Source organism: Chelonia mydas, chromosome 2 (genome assembly GCF_015237465.2).
Source record: "Chelonia mydas isolate rCheMyd1 chromosome 2, rCheMyd1.pri.v2, whole genome shotgun sequence".
NCBI lineage: Eukaryota > Metazoa > Chordata > Testudines > Cheloniidae > Chelonia > Chelonia mydas.
Window position 1 is genome coordinate 44,670,711 of NC_057850.1, and position 25,520 is coordinate 44,696,230.

Below are 25,520 nucleotides of genomic sequence, written 5' to 3' on the forward strand. Positions count from 1 at the left end.
TGCCATTTGACTCCAGGAGGGGTTCCCATTCATGGATCACTAGGCAGAGCTAGGCACCTACCTGCAGTGGGTATTTAGGCACTGAACTCTGAAGAGGGACAGGACTTTGAAGACACCGCTCTAGTTGGCATCTCCCATTAATTAGTTGAGGCAATTCCCCACTGAGGATGTAGGCTTTTGTGGATCACATTCTAAAGCACTTTTCTCTCTATATTCATTGTAAAGGGAGCCTAGGCACCTAATTCAGGCTTTGTGGATCACAGTGATGTTCCTATGACTTTCTAGGCAGCTAAAAGGCATTGTGATGCTCAGTATCACAATGCCCAAGTCTCTTTATGAATCTATCCTTTAGGGCTTTTCCTCACAGCTTAAAATGGTGATTTTTTTTTAAAACCGTGGGATAACTAAGGTGCAAGAACTATTCTGAGGTAAAAAATACAGTGAGGCTGAAACTCTTGCATTTCAGCACTCAGGAAAAGATCTGAGACAACGTTTCTGAAATAAAATCAGAGAGCAATGAACGTGTGTGCGCGCGCACCAAAGTACAGATTTAGTGTTGAAAATAGGGCTGTCGATTAATTGCAGTTAACTCGTGATTAACACAAAAAAATTGTGATTAAACACAGTTTTAATCGCACTGTTAAACAATAGAATACCAATTGAAGTGTATTAAATATTTGGGTTGTTTTTCTGCATTCTCAAATATTTGATTTTAATTTACAACAGAATACAAAGTGTATAGTGCTCACTTTATTTTTTTATTACAAATATTTGCACTGTAAAAATGATAAAAGAAATAGTATTTTTCAATTCACCTCATACAAGTACTGTAGTGCAATCTCTATCGTGAAAGTGCAATTTAAAATGTAGATTTTGTTACATAACTGCATTCAAAAACAAAATGATGTAAAACTTCAGACTCAAGAAATCCACTCAGTCCTACTTCTTGTTCAGACAATCACTAAAACAAACAAGTTTGTTTACATTTACGGGAAATAATACTGCCCGCTTCTTATTTACAATGTCACCTGAAAATGAGAACAGGTATTCGCATGGCATTGTTGTAGCTGGCATTGTTAGGTATTTACGTGCCAGGTCTCCTAAACATCCATATGCCCCTTCATGCTTTGGCCACCGTTCCAGAGGACACTGAAAACAAGAAGCAGACAGCATTATCTCCTGAAAAGGTAATTAAACTTGTTTGTCTGTGTGACTGACTGAACTAGAAGTAAGATTGAGTGGACTTTTAGGCTCTAAAGTTTTACATTATTTTCACTTGAGTGCATTAAATGTTTATTATAGAAACTGTATGGCCTAATATACAATGGAAAGAGACTAAAAGAAACAACACTTTCATTCAGGGCTTTACATACAATAGGCCTGAGGTTTAACTCTGTAGAAAGTTTTTCTAGATTACCAAAATACCGTTTTGTGTGTCCAAATCTGAGAGAGATATTTCACAATGGTAGCAAATTGTGACAGATGGGGAGCCATCTCACCACAATTTGTTACCCCTGCATCAGAGGATTGGGAAAGATAAGAGATAGTAAATTGTGACAGATGGATCCCCACCCATCACCACTTACTATCCCTGGACTAGATAATGGGAAAGGGAGAGGCTGCAAGTTGTGACAGGCCAGTAAAAGAGAACACCTAGATGTCAGTAACTGCTACCACTAGCAAACTGTGCCAATAGCAGTTTGTAACTACGCTGGGCAGGGATCCCCTCACCGTGCAGACAGTGGCAGGACCCAGCCCCATCCCAGACCTTGGAGACCCCTCACATGACCATGGGAACAACCACAGTGCAATGCTATGGATGTGGCCAGGGAAGCACTAGTGGGGGGCTCAGGAGGAGCCCCCACCTCCCAAAGGAAAAGGGTGCATCTGGGGGAGCAGCAGAGCCTAGTAGTCAGTGCCCTCTACCACATCTAAGCAAACCAAACACTGGAACAGCATAACAATGTGCAGTACTAGCCACGCTGGCTACTACTGAAGATAGTGTAAGGAGTTGCAGTGTTAAGGGGCAGGTGAGGGATGTGTGGCTGTGACAGGGTGGTCTGGTGCTGTATGGAGTTACCTTAATGACAAGTTAAGCAGAAGAGACTTGCTGAGCCAGTAAGTGAAGTGCACATGCCACCCTGGACATTTAAAGCCATACTGACCAATGTTTTCAAATTACTGTAATTTTCCCAATATTCCCAAATGCAAACCTCACCCCCTCCAGTCCCATAACATCCCCACTGCCCTCCAATACCTCCACTGCCATCCACAGTTGTTAACTTTCACATGGTAAATAAGCACCCCGACTTTCACAATAAACCAAAAATCAAGCTAATTCCATTTCAAAACAAGGCCAAAACAAGCAAATCCCTAAGAACCCCAACACTCTATGTGACTAGATCCCCCCGGCGTGCAGTCTGGGACTGTGGTGGGCCCTCTGTGCTCCCCTGATTCTCTTCCCCCGCCTCTTGTCCCTGCTTGCCACGAGCCGATCAAAAAAAGAAGCAACAAGCCAAACAAGCTACAAGCCAAAAACCAGCCAACAAGCACTTTACAAGCCAATTAAGCCAAAAACAAGCCCAATTTCTGCGGGTTTTTTTTTTTTTTTTTTTTTTTTTTTTGCAGGTTTAACATGTCTTCTGCCATCCCTTTCCCCCACTAATACCCAGTTCAGTCTCCCTGCCCACCCTCCACACCATGTACTCCACAGAACACTTAGCAAGGAGAGCAGAGGTTAGGCCCCACCCAGCAGGGCTATGATAAGCTTGCATTTGTGGAAATAGGGCTGCAACACCACCTGGGGAAGCAGAGACAAGACATTTGCTCTCAGCAGGTGGTTTGCAGAACAGAACCATGCAGGCCCACCATCTCCCTTATGGCCAAGTCTGAGGAGAGGAGCGGGCACATTATCCCCCCTGCAATACTCTCCCACTGCACCCATAGGTTGGGGGAGAATGGAGCATGAACCCACTGCCTGCTCCACTAACCCTCCCTGCTGCAGAGTCCTGGGGTAAAAGGGGCTGTTCCTTGCTCCCTGCTGCAGCCATAGCCTGTGGAAAATGGGGCATGGCTGGTATGTCAAGGTCACCACCCACTCACACCCCCTGCCTCCATCTCATGCTAGCAAGACTCTGTGCTATCTACCCCCATCCTGCCATTAGCTGCTGAGCCTTTGGCTGACCCCGCCTCTCCCACACTCCCATTGGCAGAACCAAAGTAGAGGGCAACTATCACCACCTAAAATCTTGGGCATCAACAGCCACACATGTGCATCAGTCTGTCTCAGAGCATGTCTACAATGGGGGGAAAAAAAACCACAGCAGCAAGTTTAAGAGTCCAGGTAAACTGAATCAGGCTCGTGTCACAAGGCTAAAAGGCACAGACATTCCGCCACTCAGGCCCACATTCCCCGTCCCACCCATTGTGACTCCACTATACAGACTACAAACTCCTCAGGCAGATCCTGGTTGTGCAGTGTCTAAGACAATGGGACCCTAATCTCGGCAGAGCGCTCTCAAACATAACCCAAGGCCTACACCTTGGTTAAGAACATTACAAACCCAAAGTTTATATTTGATCTGCCCCCTTAAAGTATACGATGTAAAGAGAGAACATGGCTGTAATGACCAGAGCATTTTACATACCGATAGTCAAGTCACCCTATTTGCATCAAGTAACAAAGATGAACAGTAATAGGAAGCACAGGTCATTGGTAACATGCCAACAATGTAGCATGAGGAGGTTTGGAGCCAGATAGCATTGAAATGCCTTGTTTGATGAGCTGACTGTGAATTTCATTAACGTTCTGTTCACTCTGTTTTTCAGTGATAATACCTGTAATAAAGAGATTAATGTCCCATGTTTAGTATCCGACTGACCATCTCTCCCCACTGCAGTTTTATAATCCTGTAGCCAGTTTTCAACACATATGAATGCACAGCCTGAACCAAGTCAGCCTGAATTAATTCTGGGAAAGTTTGATACGATGTTTCATTGAAATGCTTCACTAAAGTTCAGATGTATGGCAACCTCTTCAGCCACTAATTCTGTAACTTTATCAAAAGAAAAAAAATGTTTGCCTGGAAAAAACAGGAATAAGCTAAAAGCACTGATTTATGCGAATGTTTACAGCTTGGCTAAACATGGCAAAAAGGGGACATGATTAGAGCCCTTCAAATCCATGGATATTCGCAGACCATTTTTGGGAATTGCGGCTCAGATGCGGCTATAAATTGCGTATCCGCATAGGGTTCTAAATATAACTTTCTATGAGTATTTGAAGGGTGAAACACCAATCAGCAAGTGGAGGAATATTTTGTGGCACAAAGGACATAACTATAATAATGGGATAAAATTGAGACATTAAATATGTGAACTGAATAGCAAGAAAGATCTGCGTTGAAGTCTATAATTTTAGAAGCGTCAATGGAAATTATGTAAGCCATGCTTTAATATGCAGCAAAAAGTTAAAACGCAAAGTGAAACAGGGAGCTTTTGTAGTATCTAGCTGGCCACATTTCACTTAAGATGGGAAAATTCTATAATACGCTGGAGTGGATGCTACTGAAAAAGGCCATGGCAAGTACAACTGGTGACACTAAGAGAACATTGGTTTAAAAACAGGAGAAAAATGAGCTTTTGGATCTCTATTTCTTTAACAGAGAGTTGTCTTCTTGAATGGAACTTGCGGTTGACTAAGACATGACGATGTTGTAGGATCATGACAAACGTGAAAATCATTAAGTTCACTAGTTTCAGAGGGAACAGGAAGTACTGCAGAGAAATTCTGTGACAGATAATCTATTTCAGGACAAACTGATAAGTGGAAATCTTATCCAATTCAATAAATACAAATAAGTTTCTAACTTCTTAATTCAAGGCCCATACAGCATAAGCAAAGGTCCTTTGCTCACTATAATTAAATATTCTTTTGCTTTATACAAGTTGAAAACATCTTAAATTGGACAAATTGTTGGATGCAGACATATTCCAGAATTCCAATATCATCTTTTTCCCCTTTCAATTAGTGACCCAGAATAAATTCTGATGAAGCCTCAATTAACTGACCATTATTCAGCTACATAAATCAGCAAGTGCACTGCCTAATACATCAATTTTAGGTAACACTAAAAACAGTATATTATTGTATTATGGTGAAAATCTTTATGGCATTAAAGATGATTTCTATATTAACTCTCTCTCACTAATGCATCCATTTCTAGTAACAGGCATTGCAAAAAAAGTCTGACTCCTACAATCAAGACATCAGTTGGGTTCATCCAGTTATTACAATAAATACCAAACGAATAAAGATTGCCAAATGATGTTATATCTGGTTAACACTTGTTTTGCCTGGCAGGCTCCACGCTGTGAAATTCATAATCAAACATTCTTTATGTGGGAAGACTGACTATAAAATAAATAAATATGGCATTTGTAAAGTCCTCATTTGCATCTCTTTCACAAGACCACAAAGTGCTTTCATTAAATGACCCACAGAAGAAAAAATAGTTGGGTTTGTGTCTTACTTTTTTGAGATATATAAAGAAGGTATGAAGAAATACCAGGAATGTAAATTTGTTTTCTGGTTTTACTGTACAACTCAGATGTCTTGGATGTGGACTATAAACTCTCTCAGCCCTCAGCTGAGGGGCAGCACTGTTATATCTTTAACAACTGCATTTTTCCCAAACTGTTTATGCAGGCAGTTAAAAAAAATCAGTGTAAAAAAGTTTTAAACAGTCTATATAAAAAAATAATTTCCTGGTATTAGCAGGCTTTCCTTATATATTTCAGTCTTCTCTGTGTGTCATAAAGAAGCAAAGCAGACAATGCAAACCCAAATTTCTTTGCAGGTCATCTTTAAAGTTACTTACAAGAATTAAATGATCACAATTTTTACAACTGTTTGCAAATGGCTACATAAGGCAGCGTCTACACTACAGGGACTATAGTGGTGTAACTACAGCGCCATAGTTTTGCCAGTATAACCCCATAACATAGATGTAACCTACGACAGAAGGGTTTTTTCCATTGCTGTAGGAACACCATCTCCCCGAACAATATAAGTAGGTTGATGGAAGCATTCTTCCAGCGATCTAGCTACATCTACACCAGGGATCTGGTCGGGATGGCTACGGTGCTCAGGAGTGTGGATTTTTCACACTGCTGAGCACCATAAGTACATTGACCTAAATTTAAGTACAGACCACACCTGAGTATTGTTAACGGCATTCCAAACTGCAGATCTGATGGAATGGCAGTACTATAAACAGTATGTTTGCATTAGTTCACTAAGTCTTCATCTGAAATGACAACGATTGTAAAGAAAAATAAATTACAAAGGAACGAAAAGTTGAATGTCCTCTGTTCTACAGGTGGGACTAAGTGGACCAGCAGTCCCATTATCAATTCTCACCCCCTGTTCTGTCATCTATTGCCATAAGCAGAAATGCCAGTGGCAGAAGACAAGGCAGTTTTCGAAACCTGATTAAAAAATTAAGAGGAGAATCCATAAAAGCAGAAGTTAGGTTTGCGAAGTTTTGAGTCAGATAAGGATAAGATATTCAGCATCACTGACTTTGCCTCTGGCTCTTATGTAACTAAAGTATTAGGAGGGTCCTTACTATTGTTTAACTATGTTTTAGCTATGCCTTGTTGGGACTATTAAAGCAGTATCTTTACGGTCATTCCAGTCTAGAATATTATTCAACAGTCATTTAAATGCTTTAATAAAATCTCCATGATCACCACAATCTACTTGAAATGACCTATAAGAGCCTGCAAATCATGTCAATTCTTCAGTAGAAATGCACAGAAGCAGGAAATAAAAAAAAAAAAAAAAACCCCACAAGCTACCTGAAACATATACTATTGATCTTTTCACTGTGGCAGAGTATGCTGTGTAAACCAAAATACTCAAACTATGCAAGTTACTCTGGCTTACACAGCCAACATTTTATAGAATATTTTCTAAAACATGATCTAAATCAGCGAAGTCTAGGTACTGTTTTAAACTGCTATTTCTAATATGTAGCCAAATCTTTTGTCTCTCTTAAAAGTTCCTTCCCGTTACTTTTGTTTTCCAGTCTGCTTGGGAACCGTTCACAGATGAAGAGCCCAAAGTGTCAAGCGGCACCCATTATCCATGTGGACTTATGACTTGTATACTAGCTACCATTTTCTGTAGCAGTGTCTGTTAGCAGTTTTACAGAATTATAATGCTCTCCTAATCCATATGCATGTCTCATATACCTAAAAACAAAACAAAAAAGCCATTTAAAAAAAATTAATATTTAACTAAAATTAAAACATACATAATACACATGTATACACATACCTACTTTCTACTCTCAGATAGTTTAAAGACATTCAATTAAAGTTAAAGACAGCATGGAAAAATGTATTATCCTGGAAACCATGGAAGTTTGACTGCATGTTTTCATGAGGAAGGAGTGTTTCTTTAGTTTTGCTAATAATGATAAAACCTACACATCATTAATGGAGCTTTTATATAAAATACGTTAAATCCATTTATAATTGTGACTAAAATAGCTTTTCTTGAATAACTGAAGGCTGCTAATGAATCAGTCAACTGACAGAAAAGTGACGGACATCTAAGTTCCCTCTAAGCTGCGTAGCCACACAGCTGCCTATTAAGCCCTGCACAGAGGCTCAGGGCTGCAGTGGGGAGAGGCACCCCTCCCCACCAGCCCAAACATGGACTTGCAGTAGCGGGGAGAGGCACCCTTCCCCGCCGGCCCCAGTATGGACTTGCCATGGCCGGGGGAGAGGTGTCCCTCTCCGCCAGCCCCGGCATGGACCTGCCCTGGACTTGCTGCAGCCAGGGGAGAGGAGGCCCCTCGGCCTCGCTGCTGTGGCGAGAGAGGGCTGGGGGGAGCCTGCACCCCGAGGCAGCCTGCACCCCAAACCTGTCATCCCCGGCCCTACCCCAGAACCCACACCTCCCGCACCCCAACCCTCTGCCCCAGCCCTGAGCCCCCTCCCACACCCCAACCCTCTCCTCTCCAGCCCCACTCCAGAGCCCTCCCCCCCGCACCCCAGCCCTGAGCCCCCTCCCACACCTCGAACTCCTCAGCCCCACCCCCATCACATGAATTTTGTTATGTGCACCAATATGAAGGTGATGTGTCACACATCACCTACATATTGGTGCACATAACAGTCATTCTGCACATGGATGTAAAAAATTAGAGGGAACACTGACAATAAGCTTCTTTAGTTTCCTAACCTGATTTATTGATGGCTATTTTGCATTTTCAAGTCAACTCATTCTGTAACATTCTCTAGTCAGACAAGCTAGATGAAGTATTGCAATCACTTACTATCAGTCCTTAAATACTCTCCTGTGGGAAAAACATGATTAAAAAATAGGAATAAAAATATCTACTTACACTAGTATTAATGGTTTGCTTGAATATTCTTCACCAACAATAATGGGAGGAGAATCCATTTGCACTACTTCAATTGGTTTTTGCAAAATGTGTGATAGAGCCCTTAGCTTTAAGACAGGAAAACAATATACTGAGAAGTATAATTAAATACCATGAAAAACACTTAGTTCTAACACACATACCATTAGGTCAGTTTAAGCCTGAAATTTAGGGGTATTTTTAGAAGTGAGATTTTACAAAATCTTCCTGTGGTTAGTTTTTAAATTCCTATGAAAAGTTTCTATGAACCATCTCCTGCTTTGTTGATAAAAGCAATGCAGCACAGTGCTAGTTCTCAAGAACTTGAGAGAGCAACTAGTCCATTTTCAATGCTAAAGAGGAATGAAATGCAAAAAGAGCAGAAGTGCTAAAAAGCTTTTTATTTGAGTATTAATTATAAATCTCACTCTCTAACTACACTTTGCTGTACAATAGCTTGCTGTGCTGTGAAGTATGTTGACCCTGTTTAAACAAAGAAAATAAAAACCAACTTTCTGTCTCTATTTTTTATTCTTTCCCTCCATGTTGTCAACCATCATATTAGAAACACCTGTTCTACAAGTTTTAAAGACTTAAGCTGCTGCAAGCAATACAGACACAGACAAAACTGGTAATGCTCTGAGAAAATATATGTCCACAATGTAAAGTTTGTCAAGAGGTTAAAAAGGGGAATAATACTTACTTACTTTCTTTGTAAAGTGCTTTGAGATATACTGATAAAACACACTATATAAGAGTAGGTATTGTTATATTTCTTTACAACCATGCTTGATTAGGCCTCCAGAAATTTCTCTATTACAGAAAATCCCCTTCTTTGAAGTGGAGAAAGGGCATTTCTAAGAATTTGCATCTAAAAATCCATTAGTTTTCAATCACTTCAGAGTTTCATCAACAAAAATAAACAGTACCATACTTACTTCCAGCTGACCACCCCATGCAGCTGTGTTGACTATATCATCACAATACTTTTCAAACTCCCCTGCAGGAAAAAAATAAATGAGTAAACCTCTCAGTAAATCTCTTTCCTGGATGTGGGTGGGTGAGGAAGATATTGATGGGATAAATTAAAAATAAATTTTGGCCTGGAAAAGTAGAACACAATGTAGGAGAATAAGAATATGTAAGTGCAGGGAAAGAGAAAACAAATAGCCAACAGACACCTACGACAAAGGAAGAAGTATAGTATGTTCTCTTGTTGACAAGAAAAGAGGGAAAAGGAGAGCAAAGACAGGAAAGATAGTGTAATAAAAATACAGGAAACAGCAAGTTATATTTTAAGTACTTCTTGAATACATTTTATGGACAATATAATCTAATTAAATACTGTACCCAATAAGTGGTACATAATAGCTTTAAACTGCAGGAGTTATAGTTTTGGGACACAGCATGCAGTGGAAGTATCTTTCTATCTAATTAGTAGGCTTGGCTCTTGTGCAATATAGATGTCAGATAAATTTTTCAGGTCCTGTAACTAGCTGCAGTTCTACTATGTTTTTCTCCAGACTGACTGTTATTTCTCAGTAAACTGAAATATTTAGAATCCAGAGAACATTCCCTTCTATGCATGTCTCCAGAAGACAGTTTTAAGGCAATCCCCAATCTTACTTGCAAGTAAGATCTGTGCTCTTATAAATTAAAAGAATAAAATTAGCTGACCTCTTCATAAAAAACACTAATAAATATGTTCTGGGTGAAGAATAAACTGAACAAAATTATACACTGCAAGACAAAAAGCATTTCTTGGAGAAACCACCCGTCTCAACAATGAAAGAAAATCAGTTTGAATTTCAAGAAGGCTATCATGGTTAAAGATTTAATGAGGCAAACTGAAGGTTTATCTATTTTGATACCCAGGAAATAAACCTACCAATAAAATCACAGAATCATAGACTTTAAGGTCAGAAGGGACCATTGTGATCGTCTAGTCTGACCTCCTGTACAACGCAAGCCACAGAATCTCACCCATCCTCTCCTGTAACAAACCTCTAACCTATGTCTGAGCTATTGAAGTCCTCAAATCGCGGTTTAAAGACTTCGAGATGCAGAGAATCCTCCAGCAAGTGACCTATGCCCCACGCTGCAGAGGAAGGCGAAAAACCTCCCAGGGCCTCTGCCAATCTGCCCTGGAGGAAAATTCTTTCCCAACCCCAAATATGGTGATCAGCTAAACCCTGAGCATGTAGGCAAGACTCACCAGCCAGACACCCAGGAAAGAATTCTCTGTAGTAACTCAGATCCCACCCCATCTAACATCCCATCCATCACAGGCCATTGGGCATATCTACCACTAATAGCTGAAGATGAATTAATTGCCAAATTAGGCTATCCCATCATATCATCCCTTCCATAAACTTATCAAGCTTAGTCTTGAAGCCAGATATGTCTTTTGCCCCTACTGCTTCCCTTGGAAGGCTGTTCCAGAACGTCACTCCTCTGATGGTTAGAAACCTTCGTCTAATTTCAAGTTTAAACTTCCTGATGGCCAGTTTATATCCATTTGTTCTTCTGTCCACACTGGTACTGAGCTTAAATAATTCTTCTTCCTCCATGGTATTTGTCCCTCTGATATATTTATAGAGAGCAATCATATCTCCCCTCAGCCTTCTTTTGGTTACACTAAACAAGCCAAGCTCTTTGAGTCTCCTTTCATAAGACAGGTTTTCCATTCCTCGGACCATCCTAGTAGCCTTTCTCTGTACCCTGTTCCAGTTTGAATTCATCTTTCTTAAACATGGGAGACCAGAACTGCACACAATATTCCACATGAGGTCTCACCAGTGCCTTGTATAATGGTACTAATGCCTCCTTATCTCTACTGGAAATACCTCGCCTGATGCATCCCAAGACCGCATTAGCTTTTTTCACGGCCATATCACATTGGTGGCTCAGTCATCCCGTGATCAACCAATACTCCGAGGTCCTTCTCCTCCTCTGTTACTTCCAAATGATTCGTCCCCAGTTTATAACAAAAATTCTTGTTATTAATCCCTAAATGCATGACCTTGCACTTTTCACTATTAAATTTCATCGTATTACTATTACTCCAGTTTAGAAGGTCATCCAGATCTTCCTGTATGATATCCCAGTCCTTCTCTGTATTGGCAATACCTCCCAGCTTTGTGTCATCCACGAACTTTATTGGCACATTCCCGCTTTTTGTGCCAAGGTCAGTAATAAAAAGATTAAATAAGATTGGTCCCAAAACCAATCCCTGAGGAACTCCATTAGTAACCTCCTTCCAGCCTGACAGTTCACCTTTCAATGTGACCCGTTGTAGTCTCCCCTTTAACCAGCTTCTTTTCCACCTTTCAATTTTCATATTGATCCCCATCTTTTCCAATTTAGCTAATAATTCCCCATGTGGAACCGTATTAAATGCCTTACTGAAATAGAGGTAAATTAGATCCATTGTGTTTCCTTTGTCTAAAAAATCTGTTACCTTCTCAAAGAAGGAGATCAGGTTGGTTTGACATGATCTACCTTTTGTAAAACCATGTTGTATTTTGTCCCAATTACCATTGACCTCAAAATAGAAAGGTAATTCAAATTTAAGAAAGGAAGTTTAGCCTAAGACAAGACAAGATAGAGCCAGCCAGAAGTGCTACCGTGCTGCTAATAACACTGCAGCAGTACCTGTAACATTGTCTCTCTCTCAGGGAGCTAATATGAAGAGGCAGGGAATATGATGATGCTAGCATCACAAGAGGCGAACATGAAGACTAGCTAACTTTCACAATGCTGTTCTAATACTCAGCTCTACGGTACATGTGGTAACTATGTGAACTACACTTGACTCTGGACTCACTAACTGCCACGTTAACAGGAACAGCAAAACATACCACACTTTCCTATATCATGGTTCCACGGAAGCTTAAGCTTTAATTGAAAAATTTTTTGAAGAGTGATTTTTTGGGCTATTGAAACATGCTTAAAGGCTCCCTTCTGCTAAATGCCTATTCTAGATACAGGATATGAACAGTACCACTGAGCATCTTTAAAGAAAGAGCTATTTTGCTTTTGAGGCATAGATGACTTGAAAGCCATTGTCCAACTAAATCTTCTTCATTATTTCATGCCAAAGTCAATTTACAATGTAGGTCTCCCAGACAGCTTAATCAAAGGCATATTTTTTTCCAAAACAAGATTCAACGGAGAGAACAGTAACATTGATCCCTGCAGGATTTCAACCGTAAACAAGATTATCCTTATGTTAGAGGTCCTATCTACATTACAATTTCAGCTCACTCATGGAACATGATTACCGCACCATTGTTACCTGGTCAAGGTGTAACAGAGTTCCATTTTATATCATAGATGAGATTAACTGTGTTACATAACCAGGCTGAAGTTACTTTTCCTACATGTAGACAAACGTCTTCAAGACATTTGCTTAGTTACAGAGGACATTACGATCCTGTCTACACTACCAAACAGAAGTATGACATACAGATCAGGGGACACCCATGCTGTAACTGGTCACAAGTCAGCTATAACTAATACTGATAAGCTCCAGAACTACTGGTAACATTTGTAAAAAGACACTTTTTAAGAACCATTTATTAAACTATAATTTTTACCTCGGCTATACATGTCTCCCGTGCTGGGATTTGTTAGAAACGGCAGGAAATCATCAACATGACTTTGCATATACTCTGCAGTTTGACTTCTCAGGGTTGCAACAGTCCAGCAGTTTTGCTGATTCTTGAGCTGGTCTTCAATAGCTCGGTACATGCAGTGGCCATCTGATGGAATCTGTTTCATCTCCAACTGCCTTGTTGCCAATATCTGGGCAAGCCTTTGACTTTCAAGATGTCTGGCTCCTGTTAAATTTTCTATCTCAGCTTCAGCTATCCTTTCTTCTCTTTCCTTCTCCAATGCAGCTTTCTTTTCCTTGGATGGAAAGCACAATAAAGAATGCTACAAGAGGATGCTCATTTCAAATGAAAGTTATATGAAAAATAATGTTCAAGCTTACAAGAGGTCCCAAGTGTCTGTGCAATTGTTGGTTTGCTGCTCAGATCTATGAAATTCAGAATTTTGTTGCTCAGATTTAGGTCTGTGCGTTCATTACCACTGTGCCACCGAAGGAAGGTCAGTATCTTTCCAGTTAATAAATATACTGAAATTCACCCTTTAGGAAATAATAACCTTTGTATAGTATATTAGCAAATTAGACTAACATTTTCCAAGATGGTGCCTAAAGTTAAGTGTCTAAATCCAAAAACAGCTAATCTCTTGTTTATATAGCTGCCTAACTTTAGGCATACATTTGAAAATTATGGCCTATGAGTTTATCTTGAAGCCATGCTATACTGAAGCATCATATGGATATGAGTCAACAGCGTGCCATTGTTGCCAAGAAGGCCAATGGCATTTTGGGATGTATACGTAGGGGCATTGCCAGCAGATCGAGGGACGTGATCATTCCCCTCTCTTTGACATTGGTGAGGCCTCATCTGGAGTACTGTGTCCAGTTTTGGGCCCCACACTACAAGAAGGATGTGGAAAAATTGGAAAACGTCCAGCGGAGGGCAACAAAAATGATTAGGGGCCTGGAACATATGACTTATGAGGAGAGGCTGAGGGAACTGGGATTGTTTAGTCTGCGGAAGAGAAGAATGAGGGGGGATTTGATAGCTGCTTTCAACGACCTGAAAGGGGGTTCCAAAGAGGATGGATCTAGACTGTTCTCAGGGGTAGCAGATGACAGAACGAGGAGTAATGGTCTCAAGTTGCAGTGGGGGAGGTTTAGGTTGGATATTAGGAAAAACCTTTTCGCTCGGAGGGTGGTGAAACACTGGAGTGCGTTACCTAGGGAGGTGGCGGAATCTCCTTCCTTTGAAGTTTTTAAGGTCAGGCTTCACAAAGCCCTGGCTGAGATGATTTAGTTGGGGATTGGTCGTGCTTTGAGCAAGGGGTTGGACTAGATGACCTCCTGAGGTCCCTTCCAACCCTGATATTCTTTGATCAGTTCATGAAGCCAAATTGCAGGAACATAAGAATTTTGTAGAGCAAATACCGTGAGACACGTTGCCTGTTTCATTAGAGGACTTATTTTTGTGTGTTGTATTTCCAAGATTTTTATTTTACCATCTGATCTCAAGTTAAGTGGGCTCAGAAGTTAGTACTTTGATGGAAGACCTTCAGAAGAAGTGCAGAAAGAAGCACTGGCAATTCAGTAGATAGCACTCTCCTAAGTCACTCATCTTTTGGAGGAGTTATAAAATGGGAGCTCTGAATACCTGTAGTCCTTAAAAATCTTAAAATATTTTTTGTGTGAAAAGAAAGATGGATAAACTTCAGTGTCCTGGCCAATTCCAGCTGAGATAATATACTGGCTACCCAAGTGTTGCCTCTGCATATTCATTCTTGTGGGGTACTTCCTTTTCCCAGAACTACTGAGCTTTGAGAACCATGCAGGTAACCTACCAATTAGAGTTGGCTAAAACTCAGGAATTCTGGTTTGTGGGAAATTTTGATATTTAGTTTCATTCCAAATCAGAATGAAACAAAATTTTTTGAAGTTTCCCACAAATCAGAAATTCTGAAAAATTTCATTTCAGAAACATCAAAATGTGGTGTTTCTGAAATAGAGTCTGTTCACTGGGACTCTGGCAGGTTGAAATTGACAAGAATTGTTCATTTCAGTCAGCAGCTGCCAACTGGCTCCCATGACCCTACTGAGGAGTCATCAGCTGGATTTCCCAGGACTTCCAGGCTCCCTACTGCAGAACCAGAAGCTGAGAAGCCCAGAGAGTCCTGGCTCAAGCAGAAGCTCTCAGGGCTTCCTTGTTCTCTGCAACAGACCAGAGTACAGATTGGCTAGAGCCAGGGCTTCCAGGCTTCTAGCTCCATGGTAGTAAGACTGGGAGCCCTGATGGTCCTCAGGGTTTCCAGACTCCTGGCTCCAACCTAGGGACCCTGGAAGCTCTGGCATGGCATAGCTGCCCTGGAACCACTGCCCCTGGATGTGCTGTGGTCCCTGACAGAGATGCCCTTAAATCACAAACCCTAGAATACTGAGGTCCCCCAGCAGCCTGCCAGGAAACCAACTTGGGGTTCAATTAAAGTTTGCCAAATCCAAGATGGGTTTCCTGAATTAGCATTTTCTGATGGGAATTTTCTGACAAAAGTTTCAATCAGCTCTACCACCAAAGCTGTGTTAGACTTGGTAGAGCCCACTGGGAAGATGCCTACATTTCTTTAGAGATTTAAGTAAACTTAATGGAACTAGCAGATGTTGAGCCTAGACACGAGTTAGTAAATGTATACTCTGGTGTGAAAACGCCAGAACTTCTTTGCAGAAAACATTGAAACTAGTGTCATACCCGCCTCTTCTGTGCTTTTGATATTCGAGGTTGCTGTATCTGTTGCTCTCTTTCCTCAAGCTGAAAACTTGCAATACTATCAGCCACAGAATCTGGCTAGACGGAAACAAAATTTTAAACATTTTAGTTAATATGAGTGAGAATGGAGAATTACAACAGATCCTTGGAAATGTCTCTTAAATACGTTTCAATCAATATCAGGTTACACTTTTAAATACTGAACAGTATTATCAACGTTTAAAATATTTTAAGAGAAACCATTTTAGCTTACTTTCCTTTGTAGGAAGGCAGCCAATACTTTATTCTATTATCTATTAACTTACCATATTTACTCCTTGACCTAGACACCCTCCCCCCCAACCTTTTATTCTTTACTATCAGGAATGTTAAGCCAATCCACTTAAGAACACTTTGATTGAGAACATATAGCATAATGTGTAGTGAAAATTACACTAAAGACAACCTCCAACAGTAGACTCAGTCTTAAGGCATAAATGGAGCCTTTACCTGATCACCTGAACTGCAAACCTTAAAATCCAATATCATAAAACTTTAGAATTTGAGACAGTTAGTCAACATAATTAAATCTGCCAAATGTCACAAAAAGATAGGGTTACAAGTTATGCATCCAAATTTCCTGAATTAACCATGCGATCCAATAGTCTCTTAAGACTCTTTTAAATAAAATCTCATCATTAGGACATATTAGGCCAGATGGAACTGTAATGTTTTTGCCACACTTTGCAAGGTCCTCTGAACTGAGCTAATTCCCTGTATATATTAAAAGGTGCAGGCTTTACCTTCTCTCTACAGCCCTACCTCATTTACTGCACAATTGCTAAATTTTTCAGTATTGTACGCAGTGTTGTGGTAGCCATGCTGGTCCCAGGATATTAGAGAGACAAGGTGAGTGAGGTATTATTGGACCAATAACCGACAGGGGAGACAGCAGGCTGACTGACCTATCCTTAGGTAGTGCGAGAGGAGGACACCCCCCGCCCCACATCAGCCTCCAGCTCAGACATGACAAACTCTCAAAAAAAACGCAAAAATTGGGCTTGTTTTTGGCTAATTGGCTTGCGAGTTGCTTGTTGGCTAGTTTTTGGCTTGTAGCTTGTTGCTTTTTTCCTTTTTTTTTTTTGATCGGCTCCTGGCAAGCAGGGGCAAGGGGCACAAGCGGGGGGGAGAGAGTCAGGGGTGCACAGTGGGCCCACCACAGTCCCAGACTGCATGCGGGGGAATCTAGTCACATAGAGAATTGGGGTTCTTAGGGATTGGCTTGCTTTGGCCTTGTTTTGAAATGGACTTAGCTTGATTTTTGCTTATTGTGAAAGTTGGGGGGCTTATTTACCATGTGAAAGCTGGCAACTGTGCATCCCGCTCTGCTCAGCACAGCAGTCTCTCCTGAAGCAGCCCACTCTGGCTGCCTATGGTTCTGCGATTCCCTCCAAATTCTCCCACAGCCTCCTCACTTACTGGGAGCAGCATCCTGAGCAGCTCTGTGAGCGCTCAGTGCTGAGGAATGTCAAAGTAGCACAGCAGTCTCTCTCTCTCTCACACACACACACACACACACACACGCTCCCTACAGCAGCAGTCTGCCTGCCCCTGTGTTCCTAGTGAAGGGCAGAACAGGAGCATTCCACGTTAATGATTTGCTCTTTGTTCCCCAAAAGGAGCATGCTCATCTGTCAGATACTTCCAGGAGCTTTGAAAGGAAGGGAGGTGTGCATGCCTGCAGGGCAGCAGAGATCAAAACAGTGAGTCCAGAGGTCATGGCAGGCATTGTGGGATACTGGTGGAAGCCAGTTATGTTGACAAAACCAACAGCAGTGTCTACACTGATGTTTTTTCGCTTTAATTTTGCCACAAAAGCTTTATGCCTCTCATTAAGGTGGTTTTGGTTTGTCAGCAAAACAGCATAGTTTTGCCGCCAAAAATAGCTTTATAGAGCATACACTACCCCTGTTTTCAGAGTAACAGCCGTGTTAGTCTGTATTCGCAAAAAGAAAAGGAGTACTTGTGGCACCTTAGAGACTAACCTATACATTGTAAGGAGAGTGGTCACTTTAGATAAGCTATTACCAGCAGGAGAGTGGGGTGGGGGGGTATTTTTTCATGCTTTGTGTGTATAAAAAGATCTTCTACACTTTCCACAGTATGCATCCGATGAAGTGAGCTGTAGCTCACAAAAGCTTATGCTCAAATAAATTGGTTAGTCTCTAAGGTGCCACAAGTACTCCTTTTCTTTTTACCCCTGTTTTGTCAGCAAAAGGCAGCTTTTGACGATAAAACTTTGTCGTGTAGACAAGGCCTTCACATCCACTACTTTTATTTCCCTCTTCTGGCATTCAAAAAATGGGATAAGGCCTTCTGCAGGTTCTTATCCATGAGTGGATGGGGCAATTAACAAGACTTTTATCTTACAATGGCCCACTTAATTTTTGATAGTCCTTCTGGTTGGGGGTGATGATTCCCATGCCTGGGTTCACACTTCAGATCAGCGGCACTGCTATGGGTACCTGCATGGCCTCACAGTATGCCAGCATTTTTATGGCTGACTTAGAACAACGCTTCCTCAGCTCCGTCCCCTAACGCCCCTACTCTACTTGCACTATATTGATGACATCTTCATCATCTGGACCCATGGAAAAGAAGCTATTACCAACAGGAGAGTGGGTTTTGGGGGGGAGGGGGGGGGGAGGGGGACCTGAATTTGTGCTGGAAATGGCCCACCTTGATTATCATACATATTGTAAGGAGAGTGATCACTTTAGATAAGCTATTACCAGCAGGAGAGTGGGGTGGGGGGAGAGAAAACCTTTTGTAGTGATAAACACCCATTTTTTTCATGGTCTGTGTGTATAAAAACATCTTCTGTGTTTTCTACAGTATGCATCCGATGAAGTGAGGTGTAGCTCACGAAAGCTTATGCTCAAATAAATTGGTTAGTCTCTAAGGTGCCACAAGTACTCCTTTTCTTTTTGCGAATACAGACTAACACGACTGTTACTCTGAAACATTCAGAGCAAACATTTTCAAAGTCATAAAGCAAAACTTACATATTTCCTTATAGCATGGAATACAGTCATTACAAGTGAGATTAATGCACGCAGTAACTTAGCATTTCATTGAGTCTAAACGCTAAATACACTCTTATAAGACTAATACTTGTACTAATACTGCTTTGGTTTCCAGCTATGAGCTTGTCAGTTCTTAGCTAATGACACACAGCCTTGGCCAGAGCTGGCACTTGAATTACCAGCATCACAGCACCCATAGAGACTGTAAGCTCCTCAGTGCAGGGACTTTGTTTTTCTACTTGATTATAAAGTGTCACACACTTATGTAATTATTTACAGAGCACAAAGGATTGTAATTGTAGAAAGATTGCCCTACAGGTCCACATTTTTCAAAAAAATATATAATTACTTTGAAAAGAGCAGAAGTATACCACCAGGTTGTAAAGATTATGTGACTGCAAATGTAACTGTTTTAATAGCAGAAAGGAAGTCTTTAAATAGATACAAATAAAGGTCATAAAATGGAAAAATTGATAGGATTACTCCTGGGGGCATTCTGCACCACTGCGCATGCGCAGAATTCAAGTCCCACACAGATTTTTTTTTCTCCACAGAGAGGTCCTACAGTTACATCTTTCGCCCACCAGGGACTGCTTTAGTGTCAAAACAGAGGGCAGCTGCTCCTGCGTGGGAGCAGCCTGGTACAGATAGGGCAGAGAAGAAGCTGTGTTCCTCACAGCACCCTGCCCGTGGGGCCAGGTCAGGAGGCTTGGGATATTGGAGCGATGGACAGAGTGGGGCACATGGGGCTGCTGGGAGATCACAGATTGGGTTTCATAGGGCCAAGTGGGTAAGGACAGACTGAGTCGGGGGCTAAATGGGAGTGGGGAAGGGGGTGATGGGACAGATGAGGATGCGCAGGGACGCATGAGGGTGCAGGGGCAGATGTGTCTGTCGATCTGAATGAATGAGAGGGGCTAGGGGTCAGTGAGGGGGAGGCTCCCCCAAATCCCTAACAATCCCTCACACACACCCCAAATTTATCCCACCCATTCCCAACAACCCTCCAGTTCACTCCTCCTTCCCAGGAATTACTTCCCTCTCCCTCAGCTCCTCCACTACCTCTGACTCCCTGAGCCTTTGCACTGCTTCTCAGGGGTGTAAGAAATACATGTCTGTATTGCAGTTTAAATGAATTATTACTCAAAGTTCAGTACTAATATGCCTAGTAAGAAATCTATTGGTCTAAAAACATTTCCTGAATCTTATTTGTTGTTATTTGTTTTGTTACAGATGTACCTGCAGACAGATATTTTGAAATAAATTACCAAAATAATTGAAACAGACATGATTATTGTGTTATTTTGACAGATAAAATATGAAGAATTTTGCAGAACTTTAAAATATTGCGTGCAAAATTTTCATGTTTTTGGTACAGAACATATAGGACAGGGGTGGGCAAACTTTTTGGCCCAAGGGCCACAGCTGGGTATGGAAATTGTATGGTGGTCCATAAATGCTCATGAAATTGGGGTTTGGGGTGTGGGCTCTGGCTGGGGGGTGCGGGCTGTGGAATGGGGCCAGAAACAAGGAGTTCAGGGTGCGAGAGGGGGCTCCGGGTTGGGGTTGGGGGGAGGGGGAGTGAGAGCTCCGGCTGGGGGTGTGGGCTCTGGGGATGAGGGGTTGGGGGTGCAGGAGGGTACTCCTGGTTGGGACCGAGGAGTTTGGAGGGCGGGAGGGGTGCAGCTCCTGGCGGCGCTTACCCCAAGCAGCTCCTGGAAGCAAGGGCATGTCCCCCACCTGGCTCTTATGCGGCGGCACAGCCAGGTGGCTGTGTGTGCTGCCCCGTGGCTCTGTGCGCTGCCCCATCCACAGGCGTTACCCCTGCAGTTCCCACTGGCCGTGGCTCCCGGCCAATTGGAGCTGTGGGCGTGGCGCTTGGGGCAGGGGCAGCATGCGGAGCCCCCTGGCTGCCGCTACGTGCAGGAGCCGGAGGGAGGACATGCCGCTGCTTCCAGGAGCCGCGCAGAGCCACAGCATGCATGAAGTGGGGTAAGCCCTCAACCCTGCTCTCTGGCTGGAGAGTCAGAGTGGGGCAAGCCCTGGACCCTGCTCCCTGGCGGGATCTCAAGGGACAGATTAAAATGTCTGAAGGGCTGGATGCAGCCCCCAGGCCGTAGTTTGCCCACCCCGATATAGGAAGTACTCAGAGTTCAGGCACAAATTCTTGACAAGAATCACAATATAAGAACCACATCACTGAACCTCTCACAAAAGCAGCATCAATAAACTGACACACAACTAGATTAGGTATTTAGCATGAAGACATACTATGGGAGCTAAAAGTTAATTTTTTTTTAAAAGCAAAGACAGACAAGAATGAGCTGCTAACACTCTTAATTGGACATATGATTTTGCTCTTAAAACTCTCTCAAAAATAATTTGTTGATATGGTTTTTTCTATAGCACTCATTACCCCCAGTATCTGAACACCACACAAGCTTTATTATCACCATAATCCTGATAGAGCGGCAGTGGGGGGTGCGACAACGATGACTGGGTTCAGACCTGAAATCTATTAATCTATGATTAAACCCTTTAATAGTTCTATCCTCAGTTACATATATATACTGTTACACAATTTCAATGAAAGCTGATTGAAGTTCATATTTGCTCCCAAAACCTTACAAATAAGTCTAAACATGACTAGTACCTTATTCTGCTCAGGTAAAGTTTCCTTTAGCTGCTTCAGTTCTTCCTTGTGCTTCTGTTCCATTTCTGCCTCCAGTTTGGCAACATCATCAATCAACTGTTTTCTTCTCTTTTTGTCATTCTTAGGAACAGCATTTTTCATACCTTGAATTTTCGCTATAGGAACACCCAGTAGAATGATCAATGGTTTACCTCTAATAAATGAAATATGCTAAATTTATTGGTACAAATGTGATTAAAATTGGGCTATATAAATAAGGTAATCAAGATTTTGACATACTAGTATGTCATAACAGTTAGGTTATGAGACTGCCTAGCATGATTACTACATTTTAAAATAGCTATACATTCTGAAAGATACAATTATCAACCCCAGGGAAAGCAAGAAAATATTCCAGCCACATCATTATTAAAGTATTTGCTACCTGTATGGAATTCAGCCATAGCCTTCTCAAAATTATATGGGGCTAAAATTTTCCATACTTTGCCTCAGCAAACTGTTTATTTTGAAAAGCTAGTGAAAAGTCTGTTGAAATTTGTTTGCATAACTCAAATGTCTGGAACCAAAAACTCTGAATTTGGATTGTTTTACAATCTCTATTGAAGAAGATAAATATTCAAGACTTATGAAAGTTAGTTCAGTATTTTTAAGATAATGAACTATGGGTCTGATTCTGAAAATACAGATCATTCAACATCACACATATGAGAAGCCCCATTGAATCCAATCAGAACTTAAAATATGTGCATGTTTGCAGGATTGGGGGTCTACAGATGGGCTCAAATCAAAACCCTGCATTCCATTACCCCCATACTTCAAGGATGCGCAAAATTAAAATTATGCAGATAGATTCAGAGCACTATAATGAGCGGGGCTGAGGTTTTGAACAAAACTTGGAGTTTTGAAATCTAGATGTGAATCCTACTATCTGAGCCACTCTGTTATTAATATTTAAATGGAAATCAACTTAGAAAAATCACACATCTGTGATTTGTTTTAATCTACCTATTATAACAATAAATTACTATAAATGAACAGTTTTGGTTTGTTTGGGGGTTTATTTAAGTATTGACTTTGGTCCTTTGACAGTACTTTGTGTACGGTCAGCTAGCTAGTTTCCTCTTTGGTTTGGGTGGTCTTTCACACAATATGATATGACTGTAAAAATCACTGGCAGATGTAGTACCCTATAACTCTTTTTAAATTGATTAGCTTTGCGGGAATAAGATTTTAAGATTGGCATGTTTGCAAGTGGACATTAGAACTTTTTTTTGTAACTCCCTTTACCCTAGAATAGCGTAGAAGACCAGACATCCTCAGTTTCTCTTTTTTTAAAATTAAAAACATAAATGAAGTGCAGGGCAGGGGTAGCAAGCAGGGAAATTGCCTGGGTCCTGATACTTGTGGGTTTCATTGTTCATAACTGCACCAGTGGTACTTTTTATTCAAGTTAAGTGTTGTCCATAATGCAGTAAAAAAGCTACACAGAGATATGGAGTGGGAGACAAATTCCTAGGCCCTAACCCTGTCTCTCAAAATGATTCACCAAGTGGGGAAATCACTTCACCACTCTGCTTCCCTTTCTTCGTCTGTAAAAAGAATTATTTCCTACCTCCCAGAAGGTTCTGAAAGTTTAGTTAACACTCATGAACTGCTTTGAAGTGCGACATACATGCTGCACTGCTACCTGCAGAGAAAGCTAGCTCTGGCAGCAGCACAGCCTAGGGTCCCAGCACAGACGTGGTGCCCCCCACCACTGTTCCCTCTAAGCCGTGCACGTGTGCCCTCTAAGCCGAGCACAAACACAGCAAAACACCATGAGCACAAAAATTTGCACAGAACCATAACAATCTGCACAGAAGAAATTTTTTGCGCACATGGCCTGTCAAAAATTTGCACAGAAGAAATTTTTTGTACACACGGCCTGTCAAAAATTACAGGGAACATTGCCCGCCACCCTTCCCAGGCCAGACCATGAGCTCTCATCTGCCCTCTCGGACTCCATGTCCGGCACACACCCCCTCTGCCCCTCCACCCCTTCTACCGCCCCTGCCCCAACACCCCGCACACACCCCTCCACGACTCCCGCAACCCCACGCCCTGCATTTACCCCTCCATCCCACCCGACCCCTGGGCCCTCCCTGTCCCCCGCCCCGCACAGACACCCCTGCCCCGCTGCGCCCCCACACCCCGCACAGGCGCCCCTGCCCTTGGGCCCTCCCTCTCCTCAAGCCCCGCGCCCGCCCGGACCCCACGGCCGCTCCTCACCTTGCAGCTCCCGCTTCTCCCTGCGCTGATTCCTCACGAGCACCTCGAAGTCGCCCGCCGCCGGCTCCTCCATGACCCCGAGCTCGAGCCGGGCAGCGGCCCCGCACAGCGCCACACCGCACCCCCAGTCGCCAGCACCGCACCCGACGTGAGAGGGAGACCGCCCCGCTCGCGCCCAGCCGGGAGCGCGCACGCAGCCCGCTCCTCCCCGGGCGCGCCTCTCAGGCGTTCGGAGGCTGCCCGTGGGACGCGCGCCCGGGAGAGCAATGGGCAGGGATCGTTCCCAGGCGGTCCTAGCGCCGCCGAATGCCGGGGCTCAGTGCAGCGGGGGTTCCTTTGCGCCTGGGGGCGGCTCGATCGGGCTCCCGCCGCGCCGGGCGCCAGGCCGTGCCGCTTGGTCTGCCCGGGCGCGGAGCCTGGGGTCGGTCGCTCAGAGCTGGAGAGACCCGACTCGCCTCTGTTTGACAGGCCAGTGAGACTCGTTCGGGGTTTGTTGGGTCTGTCCCGTCCCCCCCTCCGCCCCCTGGCCGCTGATATCGGGGGTGCGGGGGAGAAACGCATTATAATCAACGCCCCTAGCAAGTGCTGGGAAGTGTCAGAGCCACGATCCCCCCGCCTCCAAATTTCTGTTTGCCAGCAAGGGCCGTTTTTCTCGGGGGGGACCCTTCATTTTGTTTGTAACAGTTCAGCCAGTTCTAGAACAGTGGTTCCCAGCCAGGGCTCTGGGGGGACCGCGATCACGTTTCAGGGGGTCCGCCAAAATGAACCAGAGATTAGGGCCACCATTAGACTCGTTGGGGCCCCAGCCAGAAAGCCCAAGGCTCATGGCCGGGGCCTGAAACCGAAGCCGGAGCAACAAGGCCCCAGGCAATTTCGCTGCTTGCTACCCCTGCCCTGGCTTTTAATCTACTGGCTATACAGAAGTTGTTGTGGCACAGGTGGGCCCTGAAGTTTTTATAGCATGTTGGGGGGCATGGGGACTGCAAAAGGAAACAGTTAAGAAGAGAAAGTTACTCACCTTGCAGTAACTGAGGTTCTTTGAGATGTGTGTCCCTGTGGGTGCTCCACTCTAGGTGACGGTGCATCCTGGCGCCATTGATCGGAGATCTTCCGTAGCAGTGCCTGGTCTGGACACATGCACTGAGTTGGTATCTCCCATCTCGTTGGAATCTTCCTGAGCGCGTGTGTCCTGCACCCTCCTCAGTTCCTTCTCTACAGTGGAGAAATCATACTAGTACTCCAAAGTAGAGGGGTGGAGGGCGGGGAGTGGAGCACCCACAGGGGGACACATCTCTAAGAACCTCAGTTATTGCAAGGTGAGTAACTTTCTCTTCTTCTTCGAGTGCTGTCCCTGTGGGTGCTCCACTGTAGGTGAATGTGAAGCAGTACCCACTATGGTTGGGGGGATTTTGGAGTTGTATGAGGGACAACAGTAGACAGTACCGTATGACCGACTATGGTGTCTGCCGTGGTATCCCGTGTGATAGCACGTTTGGCAAATGTGTGGCAAATGTGTAGTTGTCCACGTGACCACCTTGCATATGTCTGTAACAGGTACGTTGTGGAGGAAGGCAATGGATGTTGACATTGCTCTAGTAAAATGAGTCCTAACACCCTCTGGTGGTTGAACATTCTGAGTCTGATAGCAGGATCTGATGCAGACTGAGATCCACTTGGAGAGTCTTTGCTTAGAGATAGCATCACCCTTTGATCTCTCAGTTGTAGAAACAAA

The 25,520-nt window shown here is 43.1% G+C and overlaps 1 protein-coding gene across 4 annotated transcripts; it reads right to left on the reverse strand.

The window, feature by feature from the left end:
• Positions 1-1,090: 1,090 nt before the first annotated feature.
• On the reverse strand, positions 1,091-24,033 carry OTUD6B (OTU deubiquitinase 6B). 4 transcript variants are annotated; one of them, XM_037892316.2, is made up of 7 exons: positions 23,789-24,032; positions 21,521-21,675; positions 15,785-15,880; positions 13,034-13,346; positions 9,374-9,435; positions 3,648-3,837; positions 1,091-1,149 (listed from the first exon to the last, which is right to left on the reverse strand). In XM_037892316.2, exons 1-6 carry the CDS (start codon positions 23,859-23,861, stop codon positions 3,673-3,675), a joined length of 864 nt encoding a protein of 287 aa, XP_037748244.1. In that variant the 5' UTR covers positions 23,862-24,032; the 3' UTR covers positions 1,091-1,149; positions 3,648-3,672. The 4 variants fall into 4 exon arrangements, with proteins under 4 accessions (XP_037748244.1, XP_037748245.1, XP_037748246.1 ...); XM_037892318.2 differs by lacking the exon at positions 1,091-1,149 and adding an exon at positions 8,418-8,524 and having other exon boundaries at positions 3,683-3,837; XM_037892315.2 differs by lacking the exons at positions 1,091-1,149; positions 3,648-3,837 and adding exons at positions 4,436-7,257; positions 8,418-8,524 and having other exon boundaries at positions 23,789-24,033.
• Positions 24,034-25,520: the final 1,487 nt, after the last annotated feature.